Below are 14,367 nucleotides of genomic sequence, written 5' to 3' on the forward strand. Positions count from 1 at the left end.
ACGGGCTGAGGGGGTGGCACGGGGGTGCGGAGCGGGTCGGGCTGTGCGGGGGCGGTGCGCGGTGTGCGGGACGGCACAGGGTGTGCGGGGGTGGTACCGGCTGTGCGGAGCAGGTGAGGCTGTGCGGGGGTGGTGGCACAGCGGAGTGCGGGATGGGGACAGGGGACAGCCATGGGGAGCAGAAGGTTCGTGCCGGTGCGGGGGAACGGACGCGCAGCGATGTGAGGGGCGGTGCGAGGGGCCGGGACACCGCGCTGCCGGCGCTGCCGAGCCCCGCGTCAGCGCCTGCTCTGTTCCGAGGCAGCGTTTACACCGCGTACCGGGCTCTGACGGACTTGGCAGCATGGATCATCCCGCCCCTCTGCTTTATGGAACTGGGACTGGCAGGAATGACACCAGGCAGCAGCATGTTGTTACAGCTTCCGTCATCTCCCGTGTGTGTGACGGCACCGGCCTCTCTCCGTGACTGCAGCCCTTGAGTGCGTGGGCCGGAGAAACAGTAAAACTTGACCATCCTGCATCATCTTCAAAGTACTAAYGTACCCAGTCCAGACTCAGGATGTGCTGCAGGAACCCTCCGGGTCTGACTGCTAGAGATAAAGCAACYGGATAAATCTACTTGGATGATAAACAATTCAAGTGGTTAATCTGGGTTCAAAGGTCAGTGATCATTGAGATCAGCTCCTTTTATAGTTGTGCACGAGGCAGTTCTGCAACGATAAAACCCATTTTGTAGCATAATAAAGAGAATATAAAAGTAAAATCAGAGATAAGAATGGGTTGGAAGTGGTGCACCATTTTATTGATAATGWGATACTTTATTAGGTTAACTTTATTTCAGTTGCAAAATAGTACTTCACAGAGAGACTCATAATTAGTTCTGACAGCAATTAGAAAAAAAATCACGACCTTTAAAGTAATGCTGGTACATCTAGTGCACATATTAATGATTTATGATTAAGTGTAAGTTTTAAGCTTTGTAATTAAAGATAATTGCTTTAATGAGATTTTCTGTAATTGTAACAYTATATCTCGTACCAATTGTTACACACTTAAAAAACCCTCTGGRGAAAATCTTAGAGATCCAAGTAAGTGCCGCACATCTCATTTTCCATGCTCTGAGTTTAAATTTGCACCCTCTGAGCCTAATTTGTTGCTTTCCTTAATTAATGTTGTTGCATGAAATTTTTCCCTTATGGTCATTTGATACCCTGATAGAGATTGGTTATGTAGTTGTCAACTCTCTGTAGGATGTTGTTAGCAAAGATCTTGTCAGGTTGAAGAGTGGATAAGTACATCCTAGATTGGCATGTTGATTGAGTTCACACCTTGAGAGCTTTCAGGTAGGTAGGAGTATTGGGGTATGGTGGAAAGTTGATTTCACCAGCAATGTGACAGGTTGTATTGCCACTTTCTTTGGTTCTTTTTGTTATTTCACTGTTTTCTGTACTAAAACGGCAGTTTTTAAAAGTCTCTCTGCAGGTGAAATGCCTCCTGTCCCTCAKGTGGCTCAGCAGATTAGCCAGGAGGAAAGCCAGCAGCAAAATTGACCAAATTTGTCAAGTTTGTGTAATTCCTTACATGCTCCACACAGCAAGAAGCCAGCTCTGCCCCAGCAGGTACAACCAGCAGGCTGGGATAAGAAGTATGTGCTTGTGGTCCCATCTCCAGTTCCCTCATGACAACAGGTATCAGATTTGAATGCTATCTTGCATGGGAAGTGTTGACCTTTGTGTTTTGTGTGGAAACTTTGTAGATGGCAGAATTTATCACTCCAGCCTGAGGAGAAAGGCGCAAATGATTCCAGTACTTTTTGCAGATGACTTTGCAAAGCCTGATAATTTGCTTCAGATAGCTGTGGTGCAGCTCAGCTGGGTGTGAATCTTCCTTTACAGTAAAACTTTGCGTTCATTTAAATTTAGAATGCTCTGTGGATCCCTGCATCTCATTTGGTTTTAATTAGTGCTGCAGATATACATGATTTTTCTTGAAGAAAGGAGAGGGGTGAGAAGGAATCAGACACGTTCTCTAGGGAAATAGCATTTGTTCTTGTAATGAAATCCTAGAAGGAGGTTTAATTAAACATAATCCATTATTTTAACTTTTTATGCACCATATTTAGAATATGGGGGGAGGAATCACGAAGAAAATTTGTGCTGCTTGTGCTGACTTACCAGCAGTTGCAGGATGCTTATATGTGTTAAAAAATGGCCAGAAATGAAATGTATTTTTATATGAACTTTTTAGAGAATTCTGCCATTCTGGTATAGTATTTAAATTCTGTGAAGTTCACTGAATCAGCTCGGCACTTCCAATGAGATCTAGGGGTACTATATTTTAGGAGGAAAAACAGAAGTTCCCAAGACTAAGTACCACTGCATCCCAAACTTCTTTATTGATTTTTCACATTGCTGCTGCCTCACAAAGTCCTTCAGAGATTTTACATAAAGCTGCACAAAATGCATTATTCATCATCTTTTAATRAAGTGCAACTTCAAACACTGCAGAATGTTTCCAAGGACTGAACAATCATTTATCTTGCTTATCCATGTGACATCTTTCACAGTGTCAGTCTTGGTTTTGTGTTGTGCAGTAGGAAATACAAGTTTAATTATGTTTATTTGAAGGAAAATGAAATTCTGCAGCGAATAACTGCGCTGAGGAAAGAAGGTTTATGGTCTCTGAAACATCTGCCCAACTCCATGAGGCCCCACGGCACAAATCACGTCATGATTATCTTTTGGAAGAAATGCAGTGCATGGCAACTGATTTTGTTCAAGAAAGAAGATGGAAGATGATAACTGGCAACAGAGTAATGTGAATTTGACATTTTCAGCCAGGAAAGGGGGGAAGAATAGGCAGCATTTTCAAGGTTAGATGTCACTKAGGATGTGTGTTTGGGTTTGCCTCTCCATTGTGTTTGTAAACTTAACACAGTACTCCTAAAGGGATTGTAATTATTTTCTTTCCTTACAAATATGCTTTTTAGATAGAATAGAGTAAAAACTTAAAACAATTTCATGGTTTCATTTTGGGGTTCATGTGTCAAGGTGGGAATAGYTGGGTTCTGGAATACCAGTTCTACAAAGGCAAATGTTTTAATTACGAGTTTTAATTAACTGCAGACCTTGTCATTTGAGGGTGCTGCCCTGTTCCTGMCTCCTGGTAACATGAGCTCTATTTCCATGGTGTGGGTTGTTGGAACCTTTTAAAGTAACAGCAGCTGCTCTCTSCAAAATCACATGACATATGGCTCTTCCATGTTCCACTTTAATTCTGCCATCAGCTGTGAACTTTTTCATCCTTCTCAGATAATGTGGTATCATTGCCATTTTTTTTTAACTGCAACGGAATAGTAGTAAAATATGTCTTTGCTTTGTGTTTTTATTTTCTTTTTCATCACTTAAGCATGCAGTCTGTCTCTCTTCAGTGTGATTGGAATGGAAAACCAAATTATTTGCTATGAAGCACGAATACTGCCAGGACTGAAGGTAGCTAGAAAGCTTATTGAAGACATCCACTGCTCTCTTTCATCACCCAGACTTGAGCCAGGGAAGCTCAAATCAAATAGGTATGTAGTGTTCAGATGATTTATTTATTATTGATTTTTTTTTTTAAGTAACAGGTGAAAATGAGTRATATTTGTGCAGGCTGAGAGGGTTCATTCAGAATTATTTGTTTCTCTTGTTATCTATTGTTTCCATACTGATCACTGCTAAAGACTATATGCCAGTCTTCTGAGGGAAAGCAGAGTGCTTCTTATTGATTAATAGTTCATTTAATTTATGAAGGCTCAGTTTTGATCTTTCCAGCCACACTCCAGGTTGAAGTCACTTGTGGTTTGGATCAAATAGTGCAAGTTACTTCTGGTGTAGTTTCCCAAGGAAAATAATTAAATTTTCTCCTTCTAGTTAATTTTAAGTCTAAGATGTACTYGCAAGATTTTTTTTTGGGAGGGGAGGGAGCAGGGGGTGGAAAAAAAGTTAAATTTTGAGCTTATTTGTTTTTTGCTCTTGAGTCTTCCCTCAGAAGAGATGTTGGGAAGGTCCAGTTTTGAGTCTTGGAGCAAATGTAATTCTGCTGTAGAGCAATGTAGACTTAAATTTTACAATAAATTAACCTGATATGATCAGAGAATGGTTAGTGAAGCCCAAGACAGCTTGTGTGACATGTGACTGTGACAGGTGACAAGGAGGATGTCCTGCACTAGTGTTATTAGGCTGTTCTGCCAGAAGGGAGCATTGGCAGTAAATGAAATTCAAGGATTGGAAGTGATGGCTGGAGCATATGTGTAAAGCAAAAAAACCAAACTCATTCTTCTGCTATTTAGACATCTTTAGTTTCCTGGAAATGGCATACACAAAACAGTTACTGTGAAATCAGCTCTTAGAATTGCAGTGTTTTGAAAACCATACCCATAGTTAAGGCTTTGCTCCATTAAGAAGTTTGACCCTTATTAGCATCTTTTCTGTCTCCWGACTCCAAAAAATGATTGAGGGATATGGGAGTTCTGTTACGCCCCTTCCATGTAATCCTTCAGAGATGACAGGAGCATCAGAGCATTTGGTGTACTTGAATGTTATAGTACAGTGTGCTTCTTCTGCATGTTGAGATAAGCAGAATCCCTTCTGCCATATGCTCTTCAGCTGGGTACCTCTTTCAGCTCAGATTACTGACTAAAAATAATATTTTTGCCAGTAGGCATAGAAYAGGAAAGCAGATTTATTTTTCATTGCAATACCAAAGCTAACATTTGTCCTTGTTTCACAAGTGTCAGCTTTTCTCYTGCTCTCTTCTCCTTTCATAGCCATTCATAGAACTCTTTCATTAACTAAATTATCCTTATTTTCAGCTTTGTATTTTGCATAAGCTTTATCTGATCACAATAGATTCAGAATTTAAAGGGTGTCCCAGAAGAAAAAAGACAACTAAAGGAACACCTGGACCAAATATACTCTTGGAATGAGTGTCATTGTTCCAGAATCCCCCTRTATGGCAGAGTCCTGTTGGAAACTTGCTCTTGGATCAGTGAAAGAAATATCTCTCAGCATTGTTCTGGCAGGATTAACAAGTGGCACTGGGTTGGCAATTTGCAAATTGCCTTTCATATTCCAGCAGTTCAGAGGTTCCAAAGGATCCATTGCAGGAACTCATTCTGACAGTGAAGCAGCAACTGATTGCYCTGAAGGATGTTATTGCAAGGTAATTGAGACAAATCCATGTGCAGTCTGTGCATGGATTTSATGYGTGTGTGCTACCCTTCAAAACAGGSTATTTATGTGARYAACTGTAAAATGCTAAATGATAAATAAGCTGCTTTGTTTTATCCTTTTTGCAGGCTACGTTCCTTTATGCTGAACCTATTTGCATCCCAGATGTATAATTTTAGATAGTTCTAAGGTCTGAAACTCTCAATAGTTCCATGGCAACTGTTATTTGTTATATAACAATTCTACTTTATTTTGTCATGTCTTTTATTTGTTGTGGTAATACTGACAAAAAAAAAGTAGGAGGTGTAGTAAGCTTCTCTTGGTAACTTTATGGATAGTGATGATTTGCTCTTCAGTGTTTTTGCATTTACTTGATGTCAGTGTAAAACTTCATGTCCTGATTTACTTTCTATTGCCTTTAGCCAGGTGCTTTRTGCTTCTTTGCAAATATTACTGSTTTTGAGTAGTTAATAGCCCAARCAGTTAAAAATCAGTATAATAAAGWTGTAATTTGTTTTATAGAGATCTGTGCATGTTGCCAGCTGTAGCTGTTGCTCCTCCATGTCTTTATGTAGCAAATCCTCCTGACACATTTACCCATGGAATGAAGCTCTTGAAGATCAGTCTYAAGGAACAGATGCTTCCCTACTTCCACTCAATGCAGCAGATAGCAGGGCCTTGTTTTCTCCAGTTTCCAGATCCCTGACTGGTGATTCAGGTATTAAAACCCCACCACTGGTTACACCTGTATGCAGGGGCTTTCTCTGATGGTTGARTGTGACCTGCAGAACCTTCAGGTTCTCATTTTGTAACCAGGCAAGCTGGGACCTCTGGCTACCCTGCTTTGGAAGCTGAAAGCAGAAGGGCAGTGAGTGCTGAKTTTGACACAGATGATCCTGGAGCTTTTGCTGAACTTCCATTTCCTCACATGAGTATAAGATTTAGGGAGAGTGGTGCTCACAGCTGGCATTATCTGGTAAGAGGATCTCTTACTCAAGCTAACAGTGAAGAGGTGCTCATTGTGGGAGGGAAAATGCTAAAGGGAAGTCTAATACAGTTGCAAAATTCATTTGCATAATTTCCTGACTTATTGAAGCAAATTATGTATGTAGCTGTAGCACAAATATGTAATTATATATGAAATATGTCAGTCATATTACTATTTGATGAGGCATCTAGGGTGTTTCCAAGGAGTATGCCACTAGTTATCCTATGTTTATGACCAATTTGTGCTTCAAATGCAGATGTTTTATTTCACAAGAGCCATTTGATTAATTGCTTTTGCTTTCATTATCTGTAGCTATTTACATTGTTAGTACTTTAAGTGTAGTTGGTGTTTTTGTGTTGGCAGTTCCTCAGCCTTACTCCAGGGGCTTTTATTTTCTGTAGAGTGCCCTGGCATTGCCTGAGGATAAATTRAAAGTATGCTCCTCTCCCTCCCCAGTAAGATTCTCTGTATCCTCTGGGGCCTACAATTTGAGCAAACATTAACAATAGAGTTCAGTTTTTCTTATCTTTTATTCTAAGTTGCATTGTTATGGTTTCTGTCAGATGCACTATAAAACATAAAAGAATACTTTGCCTTAAAGCAGCACAAGGCAGCACAACAAAAGGGATTTGATTTAGTCAATAGACAAGAAAAATGATGGAGCACATACAGGAATAATCACTCAGGTGTGCTTAGTCATAGGACATGATGTGATTACTGTAATAGATCTTTAGATTTTTATCTGGCTGACTGTACCATAAATTAATAGCTTTAATGGTAGATTAATTATGAATTGTGTAGATCTGTAATGTGGATAGTCAGATAACTTAAAATGTTTGCATGCTTATGTAGGTTGGGGAAGTAATAAGAAAGCAATTTTTCCAATCTTCTCAATCTATTAAAAAAAGTTTGCTCAGAGATGTATCTTTTATTAATGTGAATTTATAATTAAGTGCTTGTTTCCCCATTTTAGGAATTTATAAAAAGCTTCAACCAGGACAAGTGATTCTTCTATGCCATCYTTTCTTCCCATGCTCTTTCCACAGGTGTCAGTCACACAGATGTGATTACTGTTATCTTCTATGGTACTGATTGAGATCTGCTGATGGACACAAAGACTAAGGGATGGGGTGACAAAATTGCAAGAGGCAGAGATGTCCACATATACAGRTGAATTTCATGCTAAGAAATTGGTGTTATAAAATGAAATATAGAGAGAGAATGGTTTGGGATGAAACTAGGATTTTTGGTTGAGGTCATTCTTCTAGTTTAAGTTAACTTCATCTTTTAAGACCCCTTCAAAGATTATATCATGCATCTGAAAAAGAGTATTTAACATTTGATTCAAGAACTGACTGCTCAGGGAGGGAATTGTTCAACAGACCTTTTATCTCAGGTACTGTAACATTAAGAATGTGAGCAGTTATATGATGATACATAAAAAATAAGTGTTTTATTAGATCCGAGTTAGAATTTTGAGCAGGTAGTGGTATATCTATTTCTASACTTGTTTGGGAACCAGTTATAGGTGTTCACAGGTAAATTCAGTAGAAGTCCTGAATTGTCAGCACATATTGAAAATCAGAAGGTAACAGTTTCAGTAATAAAACTTCGCTTGTTTCAATGACAATACAACATTACCCTTTCATTGGCATTGTTTTAATCAGTCAAAAGCAACATCTCCTCCAGCAGAAGGTGTCAAATACATTTGTAATCTGACTTTTCTAAACTTGATTTTAGGATAACTAAATGGTTTTTGACATCATGCCATATCTTACTAAATACTTCAAAATCTGTTTCCATAAGGTTCTTTGCTCTGAATATGGAAAAGAGGATTCTAGAACGTTTACAGAAGAGACACTGTCTGAGCTAAGGAATTATGCAGATAGAGAGTTGTATGACTCAGGGAACACAGTGGTTCCTACTCAGAACAGCTGGCCAGCTTGGTCAATCAGGTATGGGRATTCCTCTTGTTTTGTGTAAACCTTTAAAAAGTACTTAGAAATTACTTTTCTGTGCGATAGCCAAGTGGCTTTCATAAAGTACCTCTTTTTCAGTCCACTTAAATCAAACATTCCTGTGCAAATTTAAATACTGAAACACTCATGGGAAGTAATTTGAGCGTGTTGATAGATCTGTTCATGTTCTGAAACATTTAAGTCACCAAATGTTCTCCTGAGGGCTGTGAAGTGCATTGGACTAAATTGCATTTTGTGTTGTAAAACTGTTTTGCAGTCCTGTGCTTTACCAGATYATTTGCATATTTTCTTAAAGGTTTTGGATCATGTCAGTGATGTGCTTAACTCCGGGTGGAACCTCCTGAGCAGTGTGTGCCCGTTGTCTCTTGTCCGATACCCGGCACCACCGAGCAGAGCCCGGTCCGTGCTCTGAGCCTCCCTGCAGACACTGAGACACGGAGAGGGTCCCCCTCAGCCCCCTCTTCTCAAGGCTGAACAGCCCCAGCTCCCTCAGCTGCTGAGGAGAGATGCTCCAGCCCCTTCTTCACCTTTGTTTCCCTCCAGGCGCTCCCATCTCTCCTGTCCCGAGAGGTTCAAGCCCCTCGACATGCAACTGTGGATTTTTACACTGTCTTGAAGAATCCGCCCTGCTCCCTGCGCGGACAGAAATTACCCTTCGGTCGGTCCTTACCCTCCCCTGCCTCTGCTACAATAAAGATAATTTTTCCGCCCTGTCGCCGAGCCCGTTCCTATCGCGACAGGAGCCGCGGGCAGTCTCCCCTTTGCGCAGGCGCGGTGCTGGCGCAGGCGCGGCGCGGCCCGTGGGTGTCGGCGCAGGCGCGGCGGGACGCGGTTTGTCTCCTGCCGGCGCTGGTAGCGGCGCCCCCGCCCGCGCTTCCTGCCCGCAGCGAATGGAACCCGCGGCGCCCGCGGTAAGTGCGGCCCGCGGGGCCCGCCCGGCACCGGCTGCGAGCCCCGCTCCGCCCCGCGCGGCCCCAGACAGCCCCGCCACCGCACCGGGGGCGGCCGCGGAGGGACGGGCCCGCCCGGCGCGGGGCGGGGGACGCGGGGTGGGCAGGGCCGGGCCGGGCCGGGCAGGGGGAGCGCGGCCCGGCGGGGGGAGTGCCGGGCTGGGGGAGACCCTGCGGAGAGGCCGCGGCGGGGCAGGGGTTCGGCCCCGGCCCGGGCGGCCCCGCCGCGCCGTTTAGAGACAAAAGGCGATCTCTGCTCCGGGACTTCCCTTATCGGCCTGTAATTAATTGTTTTCACTAGGGCCCTAAGTGTTAGTGAGGTGCGGATAATTAAAATAATAAGACCTTGTTGCTGGTGGTATCGTTTGAATCTTAATTATTTGGTGTCGGCGCTGTGAAAGAACCACAATACGTCGAAGAATTGCAGTATTGTTAAATGTTTTGGAAAAGGGGCCTGTAAGGAGTGCAGTTTGTTTCCCTTCCCGCTCTGCTGAGGGAGCTCGCTCAGGTTTGAGCTCCGGGGAGCGGGAGAGGGAGAGCCGCCGGGATAAACCCAGTGCGGGAGCGGGAGAGCCGCCGGGATGAGCCCCGGAGCAGGAGAGCCGTGACCCGCCGGGATGAGCCCAGTGCAGGAGAGGCAGAGCCCGCCCGAAGGAGCCGCTRTGCCGGCTGCGCTCCCCGGTAGCCCCGGCACGGGAGGTCCCGGGCTCTCGGCCCCGTGTCGCTGCTGGAGCGTTTGACAGCGCTGCTTCGCTCCACCTTCCCGGACAGCCGCCTCTTTCCCGGGGCAAGGAAGGGAATGTTTCCATCCCTAGGGCTTGTGCTTATTGCCGCAGATAGCGCAGGACAGGAGAGCTGAGGGTTGTGATGTGCTCCCTGCCTGGGTAGCGGAGGAGCGGGAGAGCCAGCAGCACCCGCTGCATCCCACTGCATCCCGAGCTTCYCAGTAGTGCTGCTGTGCTGCTGCCTGTTGCCACTTGCAACCAACTTCGAGTTAGGAACACAAAGGAGTGGCAGCATGTTTGTGTATGTTTGGCTTGAAATGCTGAAAATGCAAGTGTTGCTTTCAAAATAGGAGAGAGATCTTGAAAGGAAAAAAAAAAACCCCATGAGGTTTCATTTTCTCTAGCTGCTATTTTTGTGTGACTCCCAGCCCTGAATCTAGCTGTTAGTGCATGTCACTGTAATTTTTGTTTGTGATTGAAATGCTAAACCAGAATGTTTTTTTTTTTGTTTTAACTCAATAAACAGCATTTTAAATGAAATATAGATGGGGTTAATTTTAATCTCTTTGTGTTCTGAAGGAAAGAGATGGCAAAGTTAGGCATCAAGTACAGTGGCTTTACATACATTTAGATGATTTGGCCTTCAGCAGCTAGAAGAATAAGTTGAATAGTCTGATATTTTCAGTTACTGTTGAAAAAATGAACTATATATTTTAAGCAATTGTTTACAAGAACTTTGTATTAAGAGTTAGAAGCACCAAAACATTGGTAATACTGAGCATGAAAAGAGTTGATGTATTTAATATTGGAGACTCTCATCACTTGAAGTTCCACAGCAAGGGAACTTTTTATTATTTGAAGTCAGTCTACCTAGCTGATAGGAATTGCATTTGTACAACTATTCAACAGCGTTATTAGCTAGAGAAATTTATGAGGAATTCATGTGAGCTTTTGTCATGCTGAGAGTTTTGGATCATTTGAAACATTTTAAGTAACTGCAAASCCAGGATAACAGAGTTCTTATTATAATGTAATCTTTCTCATAACTAAATAGTTTCAGTTGCAGAAGAGTTTTTACYTTCCCTGAATTTCTGTTTTTGTGTATTTCTTTAGAGTATACTGTAAAACCTAGATCAGTGAGAATGCACCATGGTAATGGTCCTCAGAATGCCCAGCGYCAGCTCCAGAGATCCAGGTCCTTCACAGGCAGTGAGGGAGAAGAACAACAGGCAAATTTACCCCAGTCCCCCGCGGCTTCTTTTGCACCTTCTGCAAGCCCCTCTGCACCGCAGTCCCCCAGTTACCAAATCCAGCAGTTTATCATGAGCCGGAGCCCCGTGGCCGGGCAGAATGTGAACATCACCCTGCAGAACGTGGGCCCGGTGGCCTCGGGCAACCAGCAGATAACGCTCACCCCGCTGCCGCTTCCAAACCCGACATCCCCGAGCTTTCAGTTCAGCCCYCAGCAGAGGCGTTTTGAGCATGGATCCCCCTCGTACATCCAAGTCACTTCTCCGCTGCCTCAGCAAGTGCAGTCGCAGAGCCCCACCCAGCCCAACCCGGTGCCGGTGCAGGCGCTGCCCAACGTCCGGGCGGGCACTCCCGGCCCTGGCCTGGGCATGTGCAGCCAGAGCCCCACCAGAGGATTTGTGGATGCCAGCGTGCTGGTGAGACAGATCAGCCTGAGTCCTTCCAACGGCGGACACTTCGTGTATCAGGAAGGACCRGGAATTGCGCAAATCGCTCAAGGAGCTGCTGCACAAGTGCAGCTTCCATCGTCTGGGACGCCGGCCACGGTGAGGGAGCGCCGGCTTTCGCAGCCTCACTCACAGTCTGGGGGCACCATCCACCACCTCGGCCCTCAGAGCCCTGTGGCCAGCGGAGCAAATATGCAATCTTTGACTAGCCCGGGCCACATCACAACGACCAGCTTGCCACCCCAAATCAGCAACATTATCCAGGGCCARCTTATGCAACAGCAGCAGCAAGTGCTTCAAGGGCAGCAGCTGAGTAGACCCATTGGATTTGACAGGACTTCTGGTGGATTGATAGCAGGAGTTGGAGGACCGAGTGCATTTGGAATGACATCACCTCCTCCTCCCACGAGTCCTTCACGGGCCACTGTGCCACAGGGGCTGTCGAGTCTTCCTCTCACTCCTACAGCTAACACAGCAGTGAAAAAACAACCCAAAAAGTTGGAGGAGATTCCTCCTGCCAACCAAGAAACTGCTCAAATGCGAAAACTATGTTTGGATTATCACCACAAGCAGATGGAAATCCTTAAGGAAACTTTTAAGGAATGTTTGATTGAACTGTTTTTCCTGCAACATCTTCAAGGGAATATGATGGACTTTTTAGCTTTTAAGAAGAAGCATTGTGTTCCTCTGCAAGCATAYCTGAGGCAAAATGACTTGGATCTGGAGGAAGAAGAAGAGGAAGAACAATCTGAGGTCATCAATGATGAGGTAAGAAACTTTTTTGGAATAAATCATAGATGAAGTTGTAGCACTGGGATTGTGAAGTATTAAAGAATGTGAMAGTCATTTTTGCTTGAAGAAGTATGGCAGTTCTTTATAAAATAGTTGGCCTGAGAGAATGCAGTTCTGCTGGGTAGTGTGATTTGATGGCTGATTTGAGTGTGCTCTTAGATTTATGGATTTAAAATAAAAGAATAGAGGTCATTGGCCTAGTTAGTTGCACCCAATAAAGATGGTATTAGTGTGGAAATGGTTTTAAGCTCTTAGAATGGTTATGACTAGGAATCATAGTTTGAATTTCACTTAACTAGATATAGATGAACCATAAAAAAGCAAATGAGCAAAAGCATTACAAGATGTTAACCTGTGTTTGACTCATGTGAGTTCTAATCATAGATGTTACTGAAGTTCAGTGTTGATGAGGCCAACAAGAAATGTGAATTAATCAAATTTTCTGTTTAGTGGGAGAGAATGTGTAAGTGTCTRCAGTCATGTATTAGGTTATTCAGGCTGTCCTGGAGCTCTGTATATGAATTGCAGTCTAAAGGATTAACAAGCAGCACTGGTTACTTAGGCAAAGCTTTAAATTACTAACTAGCTTGAATTCACTGTTTATTCATGGCAAAGARCTTGAAAGAAGCTTTCCACAAACATGTGCTGTCCAGCTTTTCCTGCACATTTGTACCCATCCGTGGGTGCTGGAGCACTGGTCTGGTACAGAGCCTGCTCACAAGCCAACATGACAAGTGGTTGCAGCAGGGTAGATAGAACTGATGYCCCTGAATCACTTGGCACTCAAAAAAATCTTTAAAAAATTGTGAGAATATCTATGGGTGTATGGTTGCTAGTTTGTAGAAGAACGAATATTATGTAAAGAACCTTGTGTGCTTTGAATACCTTTTGGAAATGAGTGCCTTCAGTGACATTTGATGACTCTTAGGTATGAATCATTAACAATACCTGTAGTTGGAATTTGTGGGAAATTTTAGCAGTATAACGGCTGAAGTTTAATTTGTTCATTGCTCTGTTGCCTAAACTTCTTGATTAGAAAAGATATATTTCTGCTTGTGACAGTTATTGACATTTTTGAAGGAATAATTTCTTTATATAGTAATGTAAAAGCTAGCCTGTAAACTGTAATTTATTGACAATGGATATTCAGTATATTTTTTTCACCTGGTTTGTGTTTTGTCAAATTGTTTAGGTGTTCTTGTTGGGTTGCGTGTTTGTCAGCTGAAATAACCAGGTATTTTTACCATCTGCACACTTTGAGGGATCTTTAGTGGGTGTAAATTGTACAGGTTCGTTGAAGTCAGTGGCACTGCTACACTTTAATTGAGTTGAGGCTCTACTCTTCGGTGTTTTGGGTTGAGAATTTGCTGTACTTCACTGCCTTCTTGTGGTGGATCCTCTTTTGTTTGTGGAAGCTGCTTGTCCCTGTAACTGCTGCAGAATTTTCCCAAGTGCAACGGCAAAAGTCTTTATGTGTTTTCAAGTGATGAATCCTTCTGAAAGATTAAGACATTGTTTGGTTATGTTCTTTCTTTGTATATTTTTTTGTTGTCTTCTGTTTTATTTCCCCCTCCCTCTCTTTATCACTTTCTGCTAAAGCAACGCGCTTCATCCCTTGCCTGGAAGGTTGATCTCTTTGGGAATTCGAGGGGAGAGTGAATGGTGGCTGTGCTCATTGCTTAAATAAATGTTGAAGCTCTCTTACGTTCAAACTGTCTGTCAYGCTAATTTGTTGTCTGTTAGCAGCAGCAATCATTAATTTTAAAACACACTTTTATGTTAACTGGATTTAAGAAAACGTTTCCAGTGATGAGAAGTCACAATAAACAGTCAAGGCTGCTCTCTGTTCTGCTATTAAAAGTAAGACAGAACTCTAAAAATGGGCTGTGCTCGAAACAAGCTGCACTGATGGTAGTTTGGTTATTATCCCCTCTTCAGTGAGGTGCCATCAGTACCAAAGGAGTGTGTTGAACAGTTAAAAAAAAGGAAAAATTTCTAAAAAGAAAATGATTCTCCCTTCTTTTTT

At 43.1% G+C, this 14,367-nt stretch overlaps 1 protein-coding gene, 1 long non-coding RNA gene and 1 other non-coding gene across 19 annotated transcripts in view; all 3 read left to right on the forward strand.

Moving 5' to 3' along the window:
* Window positions 1–123: 123 nt before the first annotated feature.
* LOC130579623 (uncharacterized) lies at window positions 124–7,822 on the forward strand. Of its 6 annotated transcripts, none has more exons than XR_008966027.1 (8): window positions 124–660; window positions 1,472–1,688; window positions 2,628–2,872; window positions 3,409–3,571; window positions 4,853–5,202; window positions 5,733–5,928; window positions 6,027–6,186; window positions 7,245–7,822. It is a non-coding gene; the product is annotated as an uncharacterized LOC130579623 (long non-coding RNA). The 6 variants fall into 6 exon arrangements; XR_008966030.1 differs by having other exon boundaries at window positions 3,431–3,571; window positions 5,786–5,928; window positions 7,245–7,821; XR_008966028.1 differs by having other exon boundaries at window positions 125–660; window positions 5,786–5,928; window positions 7,172–7,822.
* LOC130579640 (small nucleolar RNA SNORA49) lies at window positions 6,561–6,699 on the forward strand. Its single transcript, XR_008966032.1, has one exon. It is a non-coding gene; the product is annotated as a small nucleolar RNA SNORA49 (small nucleolar RNA).
* Window positions 7,823–7,835: 13 nt separating the features above from the next.
* Window positions 7,836–14,367, forward strand: part of EP400 (E1A binding protein p400) — a 47,429-nt gene continuing 40,897 nt past the window's right edge. For 10 of the 12 annotated variants that reach the window (XM_057376561.1, XM_057376565.1, XM_057376567.1 and 7 more), the window contains exons 1-2: window positions 7,836–9,088; window positions 10,966–12,317. In XM_057376561.1, the coding sequence (XP_057232544.1) occupies window positions 10,995–12,317 (1,323 nt within the window). In that variant the 5' untranslated portion in view covers window positions 7,836–9,088; window positions 10,966–10,994. The remainder of the gene's footprint in view (window positions 9,089–10,965; window positions 12,318–14,367) is intronic. The other 2 variants (XM_057376562.1, XM_057376563.1) reach the window with 2 other exon arrangements.

This window comes from Malurus melanocephalus, unplaced genomic scaffold, assembly GCF_030028575.1.
Source record: "Malurus melanocephalus ecotype Western Australia unplaced genomic scaffold, MMel_1.1 scaffold_282, whole genome shotgun sequence".
Taxonomy (NCBI): domain Eukaryota; kingdom Metazoa; phylum Chordata; class Aves; order Passeriformes; family Maluridae; genus Malurus; species Malurus melanocephalus.